Below are 20,368 nucleotides of genomic sequence, written 5' to 3' on the forward strand. Positions count from 1 at the left end.
TTGAGACAGTATGTGCAAAAATAACTGAAATAAGTGAAACTTGGTTGTCTGAGAAGGATGTGATATCAGGAATAGAATTAGAAGGATATGCTCTCAGCCTTGACCATAGATGGCAATACTATTGGCAAGATTTTTTTTTTCAAAGTTAGTAAATCTATCATAAGCATCCATGTGAAATTTCAAGTCATTCTATCAAGTCCTTTCTTTTAATGTTGCACCTAAACAAAATCATAAATGCATATAGTTCACAACTGAGATTGAAAAACAGAACATACTTCCTTTTCTAGATACACTTGGCACACGTCTTCCTTCTGGCAGTCTTCCCTTCACTGTACCAGAAACCAACACATACTGGCCAATATATACACATAAACTCCTACCACCACCCAACACAAAGACTAGGTATCATTAATACTCTAAAAAACAGGGATTTGAAGATCTGCTCCAATGAACAAGCAATGAAAGACGAATTTAAAGTTATCAGCAATGCTTTTCTAAAAAATGGTTACAGCCAAAACACCATTAACAAAATTCTCTACAAGACTTAAATATAAAGAGCCAATAGGCTTCACTTTGGCATTGTAACATTATTTAAATTAAGGGGATATTAAATCTCACATTATTTCAAAGCCGAATAAGAAACTCAAAGATCGGAATCAAAGTGTTTCATGCCGAATATAGTAAACTATAAAGGTTTCGGCGGATTGTAGCATAAGTTAAAGCACATAGTTCAACACTAGCACAACTCATAGCAAAGGTGGGTAAAGCTATGGTCAGTATTCTTAGTATTTCCCATAATGTAAAACACATCTAGGAGATGTATGATGTTATACATTATGGTGGAAGGTTATAGTACTGAGGTTATAGCGAAAAGAACTTTTATACTTTGCTATACGAGTTGTCAAAAAGGTGCACCCATAAATTACTTAAATATAAAGAAACAACAGGTTTCACTTCGGCAATGTAACATTATTTAAATTAAGGGGATATTAAATTCCACGTTATTTCAAAGCCAAATAAGAAACTCAAAGATTGGAATCAAAGAGTTTCATGCCAAATATAGTAAACTATAAAAGTTTCGGCAGATTGTAGCACAAGCTAAAGCACATAGTTCAACACTAGGGCAACTCATAGCAAAGGTGGGTAAAACTCTGATCACTATTCTTAGTATTTCTCATAATGTAAAACACACCTCCTAGGAGATGTATGATGTTATACCTTATGATGGAAGGTCACTACCCAGACCTGTTTCAACCTTTATTGAGGTCTCATCAGTGAGTAGGTAGACCTAGATAATACTGAGGTTATAGCGAAAAGAACTTATATACCTTGCTATACGAGTTGTCAAAAAGGTGTACCCATAAATTACTTAAATATAAAGAGCCAATAGGCCTCACTTCGGCGATGTAACATTATTTAAATTAAGGGGGATATTAAATCACACATTATTGCCCACATTGCCCTAGTGTTGAACTATGTGCTTTAGCTTACGCTACGATCCGCCGAAACTTTTATAGTTTACTATATTAGGCATGAAACTCTTTGATTCCGATCTTTGAGTTTCTTATTTGGCTTTGAAATAATATGGGATTTAATATCCCCTTAATTTAAATAATTCTCTACAAGAGCTCAATATAAAACAAAGATAAACCAGACTACAATAAAACTATAACCATTCCTTGCATTAAAGTGACATCAGATAAAATAAACAGAATACTAAAGATATACAACCTCAAAGCCATCTTTAAACCTTCTGCAAAATTAAAAACCTTACTCAACTCATCCAAAGACACTTCCTCCGCTGGCCCACCTGGAGTATACCGCATTTATGGCACCTGTAATCTACCATACACAGGGGAAATAGGATGCACAATTCCTATCAGACAAAAGGAACATAAACGATACATTAAATATAATAACTATGGTAAAGCAGGCCTTTCTGATCATGCTCTGAACACTTTACATAGAATTGATTGGAAAAGCACCAGTTGTTTACATAACAACAAAACATGGTATGAAAGCAAATTTAAGGAAGCCTGTGAGATTCTTATCAACCACCCCAATCTGAACAATAATGATGGTCTAAAAATCCCAAGCATATGGAAGGTACATATTCTACCCATGAAACCTTTCTTCTTAAGAGCTAACTATAAACAGGACTGTAGATAATCCAGAATCTTAAATCAAATATAACAACTGTCATGTTAAAAATAGGACATGATTGTTATCTTAAATAAAATTTAGCTTTGATGTAGTTTCTAAATATTTAATTAATTTTATCTGTATACTCCCTTTTTTTTTTTTTTTTCACTAAAGGTCATGCCAGTAGAATAACCGGTGATCAAATCATTGTTTCTTTAGCTTACTGTGTGAAATGTAACTCAGCTTGTCCTTGTATATTTGTATATACAATTAAAAATAGTTATTTATAAAATGGTTGTAAAGTCCATAATTTCCAAACTGAATCATTCTATCAAATAGTTTGTTTTATACAGCTGTCTGAAGCAAAAGTGTTGTCTGTATCCCTTGAAATGGATAAAATTGAGTATGATGCACTTATAAAATTCTTTGTAAAAGAAAGTTTAAAGGGAAAAGAAATTCATTTGAAGTTCATAAAAGTTTATGAGCGCTCTTTTCCTTTGTTTTCAACAATTAAGAAATGGGCTGCCAAGTTTAAACGTAGCCCTACCGGCCTTGAAGATGATCCATGTGAAGGACATCCAAAAAGTGTAACAACACCAGAAATCATTAATCAAGTGCACGATATGGTATTGGATGACCAGCGAGTCAAAATGCATGAAATTGCTCAGACTATAGGCATTTCAAAAGAACATGCAGGATATATTTTGCATGAAAAATTGCATATGAAAAAGTTTTGCGCAAGGTGGGTGCTGCTCACCATTATACACCAGAATCCAAACAGCAGTCAAAACAGTGGACAGAAGCTGGTTATTCAGTGTCAAAGAAGACAAAATCGGTTCCATCAGCAGGAAAGGTCATGGTATCGGTGTTTTGGGATGCTAAAGGCATTTTGTTTATTAATTATCTTGAAAAGGGTGAAACAATAACATGGGAATATTTTTCCGATCTTTTAACCCGACTAGACAAAAAAAATTCGTGAGAAAAGACCCAGTTTGCAGAAGAAAAAATAATCATTTTTCATCAGAACAATTCACCTGCCCACAAAGGTGTTTTGGCAATGGAAAAATTAAGGGATCTGCATTATGAATTGTTGGAACATCCACCCTATTGTCCAAATTTCTCCCTCTGACTTCTATCTCTTCCCAAAACTAAATCTCTTTCTCGCTGGTCAACGTTTTTCTTCTAATCAAGATGTGATTGCAGCTGTAGAGGGGAATTTTGCAGATCTTATTGAGAACCACTACAGGGAAGAGATAATGGTGCTGGAATAAATGTATTAGTGTTAAGGAAGATTATGTTGAAAAATAAAAATAATTTTGAAATTATAAATTCGTTTTTTCATTGTTAGGCTGAGAACTTTTCAGACCACCCTAGTATAATTTTCTGGAAGGATGAAGATGTGAAAAGAGGAGGGGGGGGTGCTGTTAATGATTGCAGAGGAACTGTATCTGCAAAGTGTGGAAGTTGATGGTGCATGCACAGATTTTGAATCTTTGTGGTGTGAAGTTGAAATAACTAACCTGTATATCCTATCAGATACACAGGTCAGTAAATCTGATAGGATACTCTTATAGGCCAGAAAATGAAGAGAATACTGATAGGGAAGAGAAGAGAAGAGAAGAAGGAGTAAAACAGAAGATGATCCTGATGGGAGACTTTAATTACAGGAATATAGACTGGAAGGAGAAGAGAGTGTATGGGAACAAAGAGAGCGAGTTTGTGGAATTTCTGAGAGATAAGTATCTCTGAGAAATTCCATAACTGACTACAGTGCTTCTTATAATCACCTGCGTCATACGTGGAAGTATAACGCAGGTGATTATAAGAAGCACTGTAGTCAGTTAGCGATAGTACATTGGGTAGATGAGCTGAGCAAAAAAGATTACATGGAAAGTCACAAAGCAGTATCTGACAAAAGCAATGTATGACTGCATACAAAGGGTTAAGCAAGTAAATAGAGTAGGAGTGAAATGGATGAACAGTGAAATCAAGCAAGCTGTGCTGGAAAAGAAAATGTTATGGAGGAGGTAGAAGACAGTTGGTGGTGATCAGATCCATAAAGAGAATAAAGTGCAAGCTAGAAAGGTGATGAGCATGGTAAAGAAAGAAAAGGTGCATGAGTGGAGATTGGCTGGTCAGTCCAAGGTTAGCTCAAGGGAATTTTTCTGCTACATGGCAAGCAAGAGGAAGAATAATTATGGCAGATTAATATTGGTGGATAGTCATGGCAGCAGACTAACAGCTGCAAAGGATATAGTGGAATTATTGAACAAGTATTTTATAAGCATATATCATTACTAGTTTTAATGATCCGGTGCAATATATAGAAGAGAAGCGAGTATTAGGAGAATTGGAAGTAAAAGAAACAGAGATGCATCAGATGTTAGTTGGGATAGATGTGAATAAGGCTGTGGGAATGGATGATATATCACTATGTATTCTTAAAGAATATGCACCACAACTGGTTATGCCCTTGACCTGGTTATTTAATGAAAGTCGCACAGTGGGTAGGGTTCCTAAGAAGTAGAAAGAAGACAAAATAGTATCATCAACAAGCATGGTTCTAAGACAGAAGTCTTCAACTATTGGCCAGTCTGTATACCTGCAGTTGTGGGCAAGGTGTTGGAGATATTAGTAAAGAATAGAATAGAATACAGAATTGAGTTGATGGACACAGCATTCTTTATGATGGTCAGAATGGATTTATAAATCTGTAAATTTGGCCCTAAGATCCATATAAAATCCTAGGGAATTTTTAGCTATGTGGTAAGTAGATAGTGCCAGTAGAAGAAGAAATGATGGTGGAAGAATCACATTGTGGGATAAAAATGGGAATGGAGTGACTGATGCAGAGGACGTAGTGGAATTGTTCTCCTCCAAGATGAAATACACCAATAAAATGTTTATTTCATCCTGGAGGAGTAAATATTTAATACTAGAGGGATAGGGCAGGTTTGAAGTTTAAAGGTACAGGAGGAGAGGGTATTCCAAATACTGAATACTCTGGATGTCAGTAAAGCTGTGGGACTGGATAGTATTTCACCATGAGTTTTGAGAGAATTTGCTAAGGAACTGACAGTGTCCTTGACCTGGATTTTCAATGAAAGGCTGGCTGTAGGAAAGGTACACAGGGAATGGAAGGAAGGTAAGATAGTACCATTGCATAAGGATGGTAGCAGAATGGAAGTGTCCAATTATAGGCCAGTTTGTGTGTCATCAGTAGTTGTTAAGATCTTGGAGAAATTAGTTAGGGACCGTATACAACATTGGACAGATGAGGGTAATGTTATCTGTGAGAGTCAACATGGATTTGTGAAGAGGAGCTCCTGTTTTAGTAATATGCTAGCCTTTTATAATAAAGTTACAAGAGCAGTAGATGAGGGAAAGGTTACTGCCATTTTCTCGGATTTAGCAAAAGCATGTGACAGGGTGCCACATGATAAGCTGATATTTAAGTTGCAGCACAAAGGCTTGGATGTCAGGTTGGTCAATTGGATTCAGGATGGGCTGTCCGATAGGTATCAGAGAGTTGTATATGGTGGGGCAGTTTCATGGAGGCAGAAGGTTACAAGTGGGGTCCCACAAGGCTCAGTACTGGGACCTATATTGTTTAACCTTTGTTGTGTCAGAAATAACTGGTCCACCATGTATCTGCCATTTGTTTCAGACACAACATGAAAGAACAGAATCTTAACATAAAGACATGCTTAAACTCTCAAGAGCAGACATAGACAGGCAATAACTAACTTGTAAATGTAAAGTGTATTAATTTAATTGAAAATGTTCGTGTAATATAATTCAAATATTGTTTTAGAATAATACCCAGTACTGGGAAAATTCATGTCAACCAATCAGCAGAAGGCCTGATCATTACGTATTAGTCCATAACAGCAGAAAACCCGCAAAGTCACCCAGTAACCCCTGCCGTAACAGTTCTGTCGAAATAGATGCCGAGTAAAGAACGTGACCTTATCTGATGAATCAAAGACGGCTGAGTGAATGACGTAGACAGAGAGAGAGAGAGAGAGAGAGAGGGGGCGCTCGCCGCTAAGATATAAGGAGCGGCACGCACTTCAAACACTCTCTTGTTTGCTGCATTTTTCCTGTGTTCCAGTGAGAAGGCCATGAAGGCTGAGGAAGCTTGTCGCCGGTGTCCAGCAACCCTCCACGTTGCAGTGGGTCCCGATGCATACAGGTCGTCCAACTGAACAACAAGGAACCAGCAGACAGGGCCATTGGTGAGTTACCACCAATGTGACGACTTCGAAGGACTCAACACTTCAAAAGGAATGAGTAAAGAAAGACAGCGGAATGACAAGGAAGTCTTGCCATATCCAAGGAAAGATCAGACATAAAACCAAGGGACGACTTCACCAAGGAGATTAACCAGTAAGGCAAATGTTTCTTACCCTATATGCAAAAGAAGTGCTGTAAAACAAGAGTGAACAAAGAGAAAGGGGAAAACCTTAAGCATAGCTCTCCTTGACCTGACTAGAAGATCCGTTTTGGACTGAACGTCTTGATAGGACCGTCCTGCTGTGACTTGTAAATTTGTGTTTGTGTGAACTTTTAATGGAACAGTTTAAAAAATGAAGTATTATATAAAATACATTGAATGAAGGTACTGCTCACATTGAGCCTGTGATTTGCATAAGTCTTATCGCAAGGAGCTTACCTCTCATAAGATTTGTAATTGATAAGATTGAGTAAACGTATCATTTATAATTTGATTAATTTAATATTGCCAGAACTTGTATAACAACAGGAGTATCATTCAATCTTAGCATAAACCACGGAGGTAACACTGATTAACTAATGCTCCTGAATTATGATTGCATGAACCTGTATTTTATGAAATACGTGAGAGGGATTGAATGAGCCCATTGCATGTGTGCATGAACTTATTTCTTGTATATTATTATTATTGCTTGATTTCCTGTATATGAATATTAGTTGTATTAAAATGCATTATTTTATATCAAAGTTTGTATGTTCTGTTAACTGAGACTGACCTACCACTTATTAAAAGTTCGAACCTGTGTAAGTAGGGGGCAGACATTTGTGTAAGTAATGGGGGAGACACGACTGCATACCACGTGTTATCATTGCCAAGTAATATTGTAGAGATAGTTATTAAAGTAAGCCTAAGTATCAGGAACTAGTCACCAGCTGGCACAGTCGATTTAAGATAAATAAATTTGTTGGAAGCTAACGCCTGGTACAAGTAAAACTTAAGGTGTAAAAAAGCTGTAAAGGACGATACGATATAAAAACCACATAAAAGGGAAAATAACAAGATATAACACCTTTAAAACAATAACATTGTCAGTGGATTGCAGGGAGGGATATTCAGTTGTTTGCAGATGATGTGAAGCTGGGAAGGAATATAAGTAATAGTGCAGATGTGGTAGTCCTGTAGGAGGATTTGAAAAAGCTAGACAGATGGGTAAATGAATGGGTTGTCGGTTTAATGAAGCAAAATGTAAGGTCTTGAGGTTTGGGACAACACATCGATGGGACACAGCATACTCTGTGGGAGGAGCTATACTGGAGGAAGTAGGGGAGACAAGAGATATGGGGTTATGATTGATTGAAAACTGAAATTCAGAGAACATATTGCAAAGGTGGTGAAGGTAAACCAGAGGATTGTTTCAATACTATGAAGGACGGTGACATGCATTGATAAAAGAGTTATCATTCCATTGTATAACACCTTGATCAGACCACACTTAGACTATTGTTCTTAGATTTGGTCCCCAGGATTTGAAGGGGATGAATTAACTGTGGAAAGAGTACAAAGGCAGATAACAAAGACAGTTTCAGGAATGTACAATGTTAGTTATAAGGATCGGCTGAGGGAATGTGGACTGCAGAGTTTGGTGGATAGAAGAAGGAGAGGTGATATGATTGAGACTTTTAAACTGTTGAGAGGTGGTTACAGGGCTGACACTGGGGAGTTCTTTCGCTTGCTTGAACAGCGGGAAGGAGTGATGACAAGAGGCCTTCCCTGGAAGTTAAAAAAGAAAACTGTGAGCAAGAGGGTGAGGAGTGGTTTCTTTGCATGGAGAGTGGTTGAACCATGGAATGCATTGCCTGATAGAGTGGGGAGAGCGAGAAAGGTCAATGAGTTTAAAGTGTGGTATGATAGAATTTGTGTTTCCTAGGAGGGACCTCCTACGATAAATCTTTTGACTCATTGGAGGCCTAAATAATAATAATAATAAAGTGTAGGTCCTGTTTTAGTAATTTATTTGCATTTTATGATAAGGTGACAAGTGTGTTAGATAAGAGATTGCATCATATACAGTAATATTCTTAGACTTTGCAAAAGGGTTTGATAGATTGCCATGGTAAGTTGGTGTACAAGCTGCAGAGGATGGGAATAGATAGTATATTGATGGTTAGATGGATCAGAGATTCTCTTTGAAAGATACTAGCAGGTTGTGAATGATGGAGGTGACTCAAAAAAAGGAGGATAACCAGTGGTGTACCCCAGGGTTCTGTTCTTGAGCCCCTGCTGTTTAACTTCTTGTGTGTCAACGATATATCATGTGGACTGGCTGGGGAATCTTCAGTTATTTGCTGATGATGCAAAGTTGGGAAGAATTATAAGTAGCACTGCTGATGTTAAATCCCTTCAAGAAGATTTGAAAAAATTTTTACTTGGACAAAGGAGTAGGGTTGTAGTTTTAATATCAATAAGTGCAAAGTGTTGCATTTTGGAGTGCAGAAAAATAAGGCTGTGTACTATATCGATGGTGCCATAATGTAGGAAGTGGATGAGATTAGAGATTTGAGAGTGATGGTTGACAGTAGACTGAAGTTTAGAGGGCATATTGCAAGTGTTGCAAAGGCTGCACATCATAGTGCTGCTCTGATAAGAAGCACTCTAACATGTAAGGATAAGGAAGTGGTTGTGCCTCTGCATAAGGCACTGGTCAGATCACACTTGGACTGTTGTGTTCAGATCTGGTCACCTGGTTTTCAATGTGATGTAGAGACATTGGAGAGTGTCGAGAGATGAGTGGTCACGACAATATCAGGAGTTTCTAATGCTGGCTATGGAGATATAAGTTGAAGAAATGTTTATTTCAGAGTTTGGTGGATATGAGGAAGAGAGGTGATATGATAGAGACATTTAAGTTAGTGAGAGGATTTTATCTGATTAATTCAGAGGGGATTATAAATAGAGTAGAAGGTGAAAGGGGAAGAACCAGAGGTCATTCCTGGAAGCTACGTAAAAGTGTGGTGAAGAGGGGTGTGAGGAGTAGATTTTTTACATGGAGAATTGTCAGTTTTCCATTACCAGTATGTGTTCCATTCTGGTAATGGAACACTGTTGTCAGTTGAATGAACTTCTCATGATGATATAATTACACCCTTGACTCCATGGAGGGTGTAATAATAATAATAATAATGCACCCCACACATTCACAAACTTCCATTCCATCTCCTCACACAGCTCTGCCAATATATCATTCATGATCTCTGCTCTTCGTTTCAACCCACCATTATCATACCTAGGCAACACACCAACCACACTATTACCTTTCACTTTCCTCAACAGTCTCCTGATATTATCCATTCTTACATGCTTTTTATGTCTAAACAAGCCATTTTTTTCTAACAGCCACCATCACCAGGTTCACTTTCACATATGCTTCTCTTATGTAATGCATCAATTATTCTGTTAATTCTCTATACATTGCTATTCTTGAGTCATTCACTTTTTCCTTCATCTTAACCTTTTATAAGTGTCCATTCTTATTCACCAAAATTTCTCATCTCACTATGCATATTATTAATTTCACTTTTCATTCTAATCAACTCATTTTTCAAGTCTTGCATCTTAGCCATTACATTATCTGTCAGTCTATCAATCATTTCTTTAATTTTTTCATTCTGCCCTTCCTTAGGTTCCACAGTTAATCAAACATAATTATTCATTAACATTATGTTTGACATAATGTTAATTATGTCAAACATAATTATGTTAATTACATTTGATTATTAAATTATAAATTATGAATTAACATAATTTTAAAACATAATTATGTTAATCAAACATAATTAACAGCATGGACTTTTCGAGAATGTAACATTCTTGAAAAGTCCATGTTGTTAATTATGTTTGAATTTCATGCTGTGTGATGTGTTGATCTTGTTCATAGTACATTTTGTCATCATTGACCACAAGTTTCAAAAATAGTAAAAATAAAAATCTGTTTCTAAAACACAAATCTCTACAATCTCCCACTTACACTAAGCTATGTAAAATTAACAGAACTATACCAAAACACAAATTGAAAAATCGATACTTTACCACAAAAATAAAACATATTCTCAGCAGCAACTTTCAATGGCCTTTCACTAAATGGCACACACTGTCATTTCTGGTCAAATATTCGCTACTTCAGTTGCTTTTTCAAGTATAAAGTTTCTGATGCCTTTGTCTACCCTCAGTATTCATACACTCCTGATATGCATTGCATTTCTTTTGAATATTTTATAATATTATTGTGTCATTCCCTCTTCATTTAACAATCTTTCAAAGTTATTATTCCAGACATATAGAATATCTTTATCTTTAAAGTTTATGTCATCTTTATCATCTCTCTTTGCACACCACCACGTATTCACAAACTCTACTTCTTTCTCTTTACACATTTCCACGACTATATATCATTCATAATCCTTGCTTTCAGCCTCATCTCATCACTATAATATCTATGCAACACATTGACTACCCTTTCCCATCACGCTATTATCCGTCATTCTTCTCAACAACCTCCTGATATCCAGTCTTACTTTCTATTAATTAACAGAACATAAGAACGTAAATAAAAAAAATAATGTAATTAAATAATTAAAGATGCCAATTAATTATATTCTTGGTTTAATCGTTCATCCAAGTGCAAGCAAACAAAGTTTGCACATGAAATAACTTCCTAACTAGGTAACCCGTATATAGAGGCTAGTGACTTCACATCACTTGCCTTAATATCCCATATGTATCCAAAGCCTTAGTATCCAAATATGGCTTGGCAGGATGATTTGGATAGTTTGGAGGACTGGGCTAAGGAGAATGTATGTCAATTTAATGTGGCAAAGTGTAAGGTTATGCATTTTGGGATGAAAAGATTAGCAGCAGTATATCACATTGGTGGAACCGTACTCCAGGAGATTGACAAGGCCAAGAATTTGGGAGTGTTGGTGGATGGGGGGGGGGGGCACATTGCAAAAGTGGCTAAATCAGCTCATCAAATTACTTGGTTGCTGAAAATACTTTAACAAGCAGAGACAAACAGGTTATTGTTCCTCTGTATTGAGCCCTTGATAAGACCTCTATCTAGACTACTGCACCCAGATATGGGTGCCAGGGTTTCTTCTTTATGGGGAGGAGGTGGAGAGGATCCAGACACGAGTGACCAAGATGATAGCAGGTCTATGGAATGAACCTTATGAGAACAGGTTGAAGATTTAGATTTGTTAGTTGCAGAAATTGGTTGATAGGCAGAAAAGGGGTGATATGATTGAAACATTCAAATTACTGAAGGGTTTCTATAAGATTAATTCAGAAGATATTTTTGAGAATAGGACTGGTGGTGGGAGGACTAGGGGCCATATATGGAAGCTGGGCAAGAGTGTGGTTAGCAAGGGTCAAGGGTGTTAGAGCTAGGTTTTTTACTTGGAGAGTGGTGAATGAGTGGAATAAGCTGCCAGAGTCTGTTGTGGGTGCCATGACTGTGAATGAGTTCAATGCAAGGTATGATAGATACTGTATGAATGTCGAATAGTTGTTCTTGACATAATGTTAGGGCCCCCCCTCGATGAGTCTATCGACTCCTTGAAGTTGCCCGTAATAATAATAATAATAATAATGCAAAACACATATCCTTAAAGACATGTATAATGCTAGGCATTATGGGAAGAGTCACTACCCAGACTGTCAACCTTTATTGAGGTGGGAGCCAGACCCAGAAGTGATAACAAGGTTGAAGTAATCAGAAGTCATATGGGAAGGTCATTAGTCTCTACATATGAGTTGCCCAGTCTTGAAGTTAATTCATGTGCAAACTTTGTTTGCTGACACTTGGATAAAGGATGAAACCAAGAATATAATTTATTGGCATCTTTAATTGATAGTATAACCAAATGGGGAAACTTTCATCATTCTCCTTATTCCCAGTGAAGTCATTTGTTTTTATTACTGCTAGTAACTCTTGCTTGCTTATTATGAATATCCAATGCATCAAGCACTGTATGTATTCTATCTCCCAGAAAATAGACTTTGCACCTTCTCATTCACCATGCCACTAACTGAATCCCCATACAACGGCACTCTTTCATTACCCCCTTTCATTCGAACATCATCCATTTCAGTCTTCTTCATTCTTCCATACATATCTATAGTTCTCCTCATTTCATTTCATCCTGCATTTGCTTTATCTCTTGCCTCATCTTCATCAACTTGGCTTTCAAATCTTGCATCATTTTTTTGTTATCCTTCTCTCTCACTATCTTATTCTCAGTCGCACATGTTTTTTTCAATGTCAGCTGTGCTCATCATCTTACCAATACTTGCATTTTGTTTTTCAACATCATTCTTGCACACTTTCTTATGGTCAGTTGCACACTTTTGTTCATCATCAGTTTTACCTGCTTTCTTAACATTCACACAGTCTTCTCTGCCATCCACTTACATTTCACTTACAACACTATGTTCCCTACTCTTATTCAAACAAGCCTTGTGGTCCACCAGCATATTGCACTTCTTGAATACTCATATTTGATTCTTAAACTTATTCAACCTCTCCACATAAACATCAGCAACATCTTGCTACATATACATATTACATTCACAGCACTGCACCATTCTCAAAAATACACACCATTAACTTTTTTGTCTTTTGCAACAATCTCCATTTTGCATTTGACCTACGCAATGACCTCCATTTCACTGCCATTTTGTTCAAGAGCACTAAACAAGAAACAAAGAATTTAAAATAATACTGCTAAAAATATTTAATCAAACACTTCATTTCATTCTCAAACATCACACAGCAACACTCATATCTAAAAATGCTACTTGCCACCTAGTAGCCAAGTTTCTCAACTTTGATATTTTTTAAAACTTTCTTATATATCTTCAGCATGATATTTAATTTTACCCTGCTCAAAACTAAATGGTGATCACTTCCTTTTTGAAGTTCCCTGCATACTTGTGTTACTTGAACCAGTGTGAAGACAACACTAACACAGTCAATGAACCTTTTCTTAATTTTTGTAGTCTTCCCCGCTATGTGAATTTGTTCACATTTTTATGTTGGAACATGGTATTAATAATGACTAGATCATATCCAATACAAAAATCCAGTACTTACCATTATTATTAGCTTCATTCCTTTCTCCAAATAATTTTCCCAAAACATCCATATATACATAGTATTCATTTCATGCACTACTGTTTAGATCTCAAAGATACCTTTTCCTGGTGTCTTCCTATTCTAATGACTTAAAAAATTCTTGAACTTTGATCCTTCTCTGAGACCAGAGGCACAAATATGTATCACTATCTAATTCCCCCAATCTGATGTTTTCCCATAACTCTACTGAATATTTCCCACCAATCAAAAATATTATCCTCGTTTTCAAGTTTTGACTACTACAATTACTTCTTTCTTTCTCTGTTTATTATTGCCTGAATATACCATCTCCTATTTCTATTTAGAAATCTCATCTGTTTTTGTCTTCTTTGTTTTGGTCACCCTAATTTTGACTATCTGGTACATCTCTAATTCTGCTTCATAATTTTGTTTTGGTTTAAGCCAATAAGAATACAGTTTGGTTGGCTAAATTCCAGACTGGCAGTCTATCCTCATTCATTCAGTGGTACCCAGCTAGATACTTACTAACAGGTTGCATGACGAGAAAGTAAGGGTTTTACATTAGGTCAAAATCCCTAGTCTCCATATTTCTTAAAAGACTACATGGATGTCTCCTCCCAGTTATATAGCTTTCAACCTTATGCATACCTGAGCTTCACTTTATTACAAATAGTAAGTAAATTACTGAGGTATAACTTATCCTTCACAAAGCATATTGCCACATTAGTCAGGGCCATACTTATGCACAGGTGCACGAGGCTCTAGCTGGGAGCCCTGAAAAATTAGGGTCAATTTAAGGGAGTGCCCAAACAATAAGGAAGTGCCCTGGAGCATTCTAGTGCCTCAGGCCCTGCCATGCTTGGGGAAAAAAGTGTAATTACAGTCCTGAGTACAGTGTCATATTCCTATCCACCTATTCCTGAATTATTTTAATAACTAACTTTTCCCATTTCTTGCCAACACTCCTGAGATGATGATCACCATATGGTTTGCTATTTCTGTTTGGGGTGCTTTATGAAACAGAACATTTTTTAATATCTTGGGCACCTCTGGTTCATCTACCTATACTTCCATATATGCTCTGGTCATATCTATTATTACAATAACTCCAATTATAATAATAATTTCCTTTGGCCTGCTCAGCTAATTTGCTCTTTTTCCTCTGATTCTGCCTTTCTTAATATGTTGGTCACCATTCTTGCCTATACTTTGTAATGCACATGAGCTCCCTGATCACATTTCTCTTTAAATTCCCAGCACAACCATTTCTTTTTTTTTTTTTTTTTCAGATCCTGTTGAATGACACTATATGTCCATTTGATTCCCACTTGATATATCTGACATCTGTGTATGCAATCTGATACTACTTCCTTCAAATATGCTTGACCATTTTCCATGCACTACTAAGATCCTTCACAATTTCTTATGTTACAGCACAACTAACAACACTGAAGAAATGGAAAAATAAGAAATGGCATTGCACTCCTGGCACTCTACTAATTCAATATATATATATATTTGGAAAATCATAAATTATATATATTCAAATTTCTGATAACAAAGATAATATTGTAATTATGCACATTATTGAATGGGATAAGGCAATAATCTCATGAGCATCAAAAAATAATATTTCTTTCTACTTTAAGACAAATACCTATCCATACATATATATATATATATATATTTATTTATATATACATAAACACATAATACATACTTGGATAATGCACAGAAGAACTGCATGAAATTGATTTTCCCAAGTTCTCTTTCCCATATTCAATAGGTTGCTTCATATTAAATTTCTCAATATCTAATGAAACAGAAACACTACTAAAATATAAACACATAATTTAGCTTGTTAATTGATGAAAATTGATGGCATGTCTTCCACCATTGTTGACTATGGTGTTTATATTATTATTATAATATATTATTATTATTATTATTATTATTATTATTATTATTATTATTATTATTATTAACAATAGATCTCCATGGAGTCTAAAAACTCATTTGCCACAGGCATGTATCATTACACACAAAGCTCATCAAACAGTACTTTAAACTCATTCACATGTCAGCATTCACCACGTTCTCAGCCAATGCATTCTACTCCCTAACTACTCTCCATGAAAAGCATCTTATCCACTTTCAATTACTCACACTATAGTTATACATTTTGGGGAAAAATTATAAGGAAAGACCTTTTGTTCTATCCATATCTTCCACATAAACTGAGTAACACCCATTATTAACTCATATGTCTCAATCATATTCCCTCTCCTTCTAATTCATAAGGATTTGCAGATTGCCTTCATTCCTTCAGTGTGCTTTAATATTTCAAAGACCACATTCAACCTTAGTCAACTTCTCTGGACTCTTTCTGATATGGATTATTATGCACAGATTTTGTCACCCATGCAGGTGACAAAATCTGTGTGCAATAATCCATATGAAGCATTATCAAAATCATTTTTTTCCTGCATGTTAAGGTCCTTCACATCATCATCCAATCTAATGAATTCATAACTTGTAAATTTTACCCCCTAAATTTCAGGTTCCTATCCACCACTATCACTCTCAGATCTTCTTTCGTTCAAAATATTTTGAGCAACTGTATACTTTGCATTTCACTCTTACCCACTGAATTTCAGAACCCTATACTTTGCAACAGTGAACTGACATTTCCACTTGCAAGTTCTCTCATACACTCTATGAAATCTTCCTATAAGACCACAACATCTGCTTGACTCCTCATCATTCTCCCTCAGTTTGTATTTTCAGCAAAACCGAAGAGTTTGGGGATAAGTTTAAGTGCATATCTCCAGTTAAACCAAATCCTGATATCATTAATATGCAAGTTAAAGTTAAACAACATTGGTCCCAAAACATACCCCTTCAGCAGACCAGTAGTGATATTCCTCTTTTGGGATACTGCGTCCTTATATACACAATTTGCTGTTATCTATCTGATAGTCAATCACTTATCCAATTCATTAATCTAGTATCCACTGTCATCTGTTCTGATTGAGTTTGCAACTTGTCATGTGACAATCTACCAAAATATTTGCAAAATCTAAGTATACCACTGTATGTATGTATATCTCCCATGTCCAATAGTTCACCACCTTGTTATAGTACATAAGTTCATAAAACATTAACCCTCCCTTAATAAACCCATGGTGACCATCACAGAAAATACTGCAGTTATCAATCCACTTCTGCATCCTAAGTCTCACCAGCCTCGCCAACACTTTCACAACAGTTCCAGATATGCAGACTGGCTTATAACTTGTAGTACCAGACTTATCACTACTTTTGTCAGGTGGAATAATTTTATCCTCCTTCCAATCGTTTGGACTTATGCTGTTGCAAGACTCTTGTTCAACAGGAATGCCAAGGTTGCCATTAACTGCCTGGAACATTCTCTTAAGATGCATGGGAATGTGTCTTGCTGCCTTATTGACATCAAGTTTACATACTTATTTACTTTTTCATATACCTTTTGCTTGCTTACCATCCTTTCCCATTTCCTCTATACTCGAGCAGTAGAAGAATTGCTAATTTTTGCTCATATTGCACGTTCTGTCCTTACCAAATAAGTATCCTTTCTGACCTGCTCTTCATACTCTTCATGCAAACTGATTATTACCATTATTCATGTTGTGCTGCCTTCTTCTTCTTCTACTACACAATGTCATGCTTAATCATGTCATCCATCCATTTGATACCTACCTTACAACCTTTTTTTTTTTTGATCTTTGAAATATATAACACAAATTGATGAGTAAATATCTCCTGATCAGTGCACAAGCAGTATTTATCTCCTTTCCACTTAATTCCTTATTTCCTGCTATCTCTAGCAGTCTCCTAAGCTTTTCATAATCATGGGCCTTAGTCTTCATATCAAAGATCATCACCCAAATGATCACCTGGAATAATTTTATCTATATAATTTTATCGATCACTTTAACTAAGTGGAAGAAAATGCCATGCCCTATTAACAATAACATCCTAAAAAAAAATAATCAGATCTGTGACTCTTGATCCTTGTATGCTCTTTTATATAATGTCAAAGACAGTTTTTCTCTCAAAAACTCAAGAAATTCTTACATTTCTTGAGTTCTTTATAAAAATGTTCATTGTAATCTAGCTTTCCATTGTGCTCTTTGAACAAGTCTTCTAGTAATACTTGTAGTTTTTTTCTGTGATATCCATTTCTTCACTGGTTGTTATTATTTTATGGCATCTCCATGGAGTCTGGAAACTCATTGTGGTAGACCCAAATTAACCATTATACACACAAATCCTCATACCTCTCTTTGAATCCATTCACTGTCAGGAAACGCACAACATTCTTGCAACACATTCCACTCACCACTCTCTATGCAAAAAATCTGGTCTGCACACCCATACTAAGTACACTCTTACACAACTTCCAGCAAATTTTGTTTTTCTAAAATTTTCCTAAGAGTTTTCATTTCTGTAGTAGAGTTTAGCTGTTTGATCTTAACTATTTCAGCTCTTGTTTCAGAAGGATAAGTTAAAACTGGTATCATATTTTTATATATTTATCTTACTTGCAATATCATTAGAGTCTGGTTTTTATATTGATATCTCCATATCAAATGTAGTGTCAGAGAAAAAAGACAAGTTTTGATATAAATCATGAAAGTATTTGTTCTAAATTTACAAGGAGCTTTTTTCTGGTTAGATCATAATTGGCTGCAGATAGTTTACAGGTAACAAAAAAATGATATTAAGAATGTATAACATTCATTATTATTATTATTATTATCCCATGGAGTCAAAGACTCATCTGGGAGGTCTTTTTATCATACACACAGCTCATCATACTGTGCTTTAAACACACTGAAATTCTCTGCAGATAACACACTCTCAGGAAAGGCATTCCAATCATTCACAACTCTGCATGAAAAAACCTGCTTCTCACTCCCCTATTCACATCCTCTTTATACAGTTTCTAGGAACGACCTCTGGTTCTCCCCTGATCGCCCACTATTTTCTGTAGAACCTCTCCAGTATGGATCCTATAACAACCAATTACGAGAATAGACTGAGGGGCATGCAGACTACAGAGTTTTGTGGACAGAAGCAAAGGGGGAAGGGGATATTACTGAGACTTTTAAGCTGTTGAAGGGTTATTAACTCTGGAGAGATTTTTCATATGGTAGAATGAGGGAAAAGAACAAGGGTAAAGGGCCATACCTAGAAGTTACAAAAGGAGATGGTGAATAAAAGGTTAAGAAGCAAGTTTTTTGCAAAAGGAAGCAATCAGTAAAAGTTAAGGAGTATTTTTTTTGACAGGAGCATGGAAATCATTGTCTGAAAGAGTGGTGAAAGTGCAAACAGTGGATGATTAAAGAGTGGTATGATAGATTTGACTATCATACCACTGGTGTTGACCTCCCAGAATGAGTCTTGTGATCCCATGAGGGCCAAAGAAAATAACAATTTTTTTCTAGTATATCTTGTCACTGTTTTCGTACTGTGTTACAAACAGACTTTGTAAGTCAGTTTGCCAATACATTACAGCCTGGTCTGCCACCATTCAAGGACTACAGTTTACACTGTGTACTACAAGATTTTGTGGCATGTAAAGTTTGAAGCATGTTTGCATCCCAGCAGTTAGAAATGCAGCAGATAAGAGACCAGGGAGTGCATGTGTGCATAAAATATAGGAAATTGGAAGAGCTTTCTGACATAGACACTGGCAGTGATTTTAAGTGGCTGCAGTGTGTCAGAAATGAGTGAATGCCAGACAAGAGAGAGAGAGAGAGAGAGAGAGAGGGAGAGAGAAAGACAAAGCATGACTGAGTATGAAGAAGATCAGTGTTATGTGGAAATGGATAATGCATCAGGAAGTGTAGTAGATTTAGAGGATAGTAATGAATGTTGAGTGAAAGTAAGTTGTTAGAGAGAGAGAGAGAGAGACAGAAAGATTCAAAGAAGTTGCGAAGCGCAAAGCCACTAGGCTAACCGCGCGGTTCTTATCAACCACACTAATCTTAATAATAATGATGGTCTAAAAATCCCAAGAATATGGAAAGCACATATTCTATCCACATAACTTTTCTCCCTAAGAGTTAATTATAAATAGGACTATAAGTAATCTAGGATCTTAAATATAATATAACAATTCTCATGTTAAATTAGGACATCACTTTTGCTGTAATAAAACTATCTATATAAAAAAAAATTCTCTGATGTCATCATAAACAGAATATAGCTGTTATGTTGCTATTTTATTTTATTTCATTTATTTATTTTATTTTTTTTTTTTTCACTAGAGGTCAGATCAATAGAATAACTGTTGATCAAATCATTGTCTCTTTAGCATACTATGTGAAATGTAATATAGCATGTCTCTGTATATATATACAGGGTGTTCGGGATAAATTTGACATATTTATAATTAATTATATTTTTCCGTAAGTTACATGTATTAACACACACTTCTCTTCATTTAAAAGTTTGGACCCTTCTTCATTCATATACAAGATGTCAGAAAGGATGGATAGCTGGAACCCACCTGAATCATGGAAGAGAATAACTTGTATCATGATGATTCGTGCCCGCCATCAAAATAAGGATATTACGACTGCTGCCCAATGCTCCCTGAATACAGTAAAAACAATCAGGCATGAACTAGAGACTTGCAATGGTGACTACGAGGATGTAGCAAGAAGAAAGATCCCTAGCAGACGATCTGATTGCGTTCGTACAGCAGAATTCCTCGCAAATCTGCAGGAACAGGTGTTGAAGAACCCTGGCATTGGAATTCGGGCTTTGTTCGTGGAGTTGCTAACTGTAGT

At 36.1% G+C, this 20,368-nt stretch overlaps 1 protein-coding gene across 4 annotated transcripts in view; it reads right to left on the bottom strand.

Annotated features, from left to right (window-relative positions):
* LOC150110083 (contactin-like) overlaps window positions 1–20,368 on the bottom strand; it is a 690,381-nt gene that overhangs the window by 464,720 nt on the left and 205,293 nt on the right. For all 4 annotated transcript variants that reach the window (XM_090391236.1, XM_090391210.1, XM_090391218.1 and 1 more), the window contains exon 8: window positions 15,250–15,342. In XM_090391236.1, coding sequence (XP_090247362.1) covers window positions 15,250–15,342 — 93 coding nt within the window. The remainder of the gene's footprint in view (window positions 1–15,249; window positions 15,343–20,368) is intronic.

Source organism: Typopeltis vanoorti, chromosome 1 (genome assembly GCF_054136105.1).
Source record: "Typopeltis vanoorti isolate ZY-2024b chromosome 1, IOZ_Tvanoo_1.0, whole genome shotgun sequence".
NCBI lineage: Eukaryota > Metazoa > Arthropoda > Arachnida > Uropygi > Thelyphonidae > Typopeltis > Typopeltis vanoorti.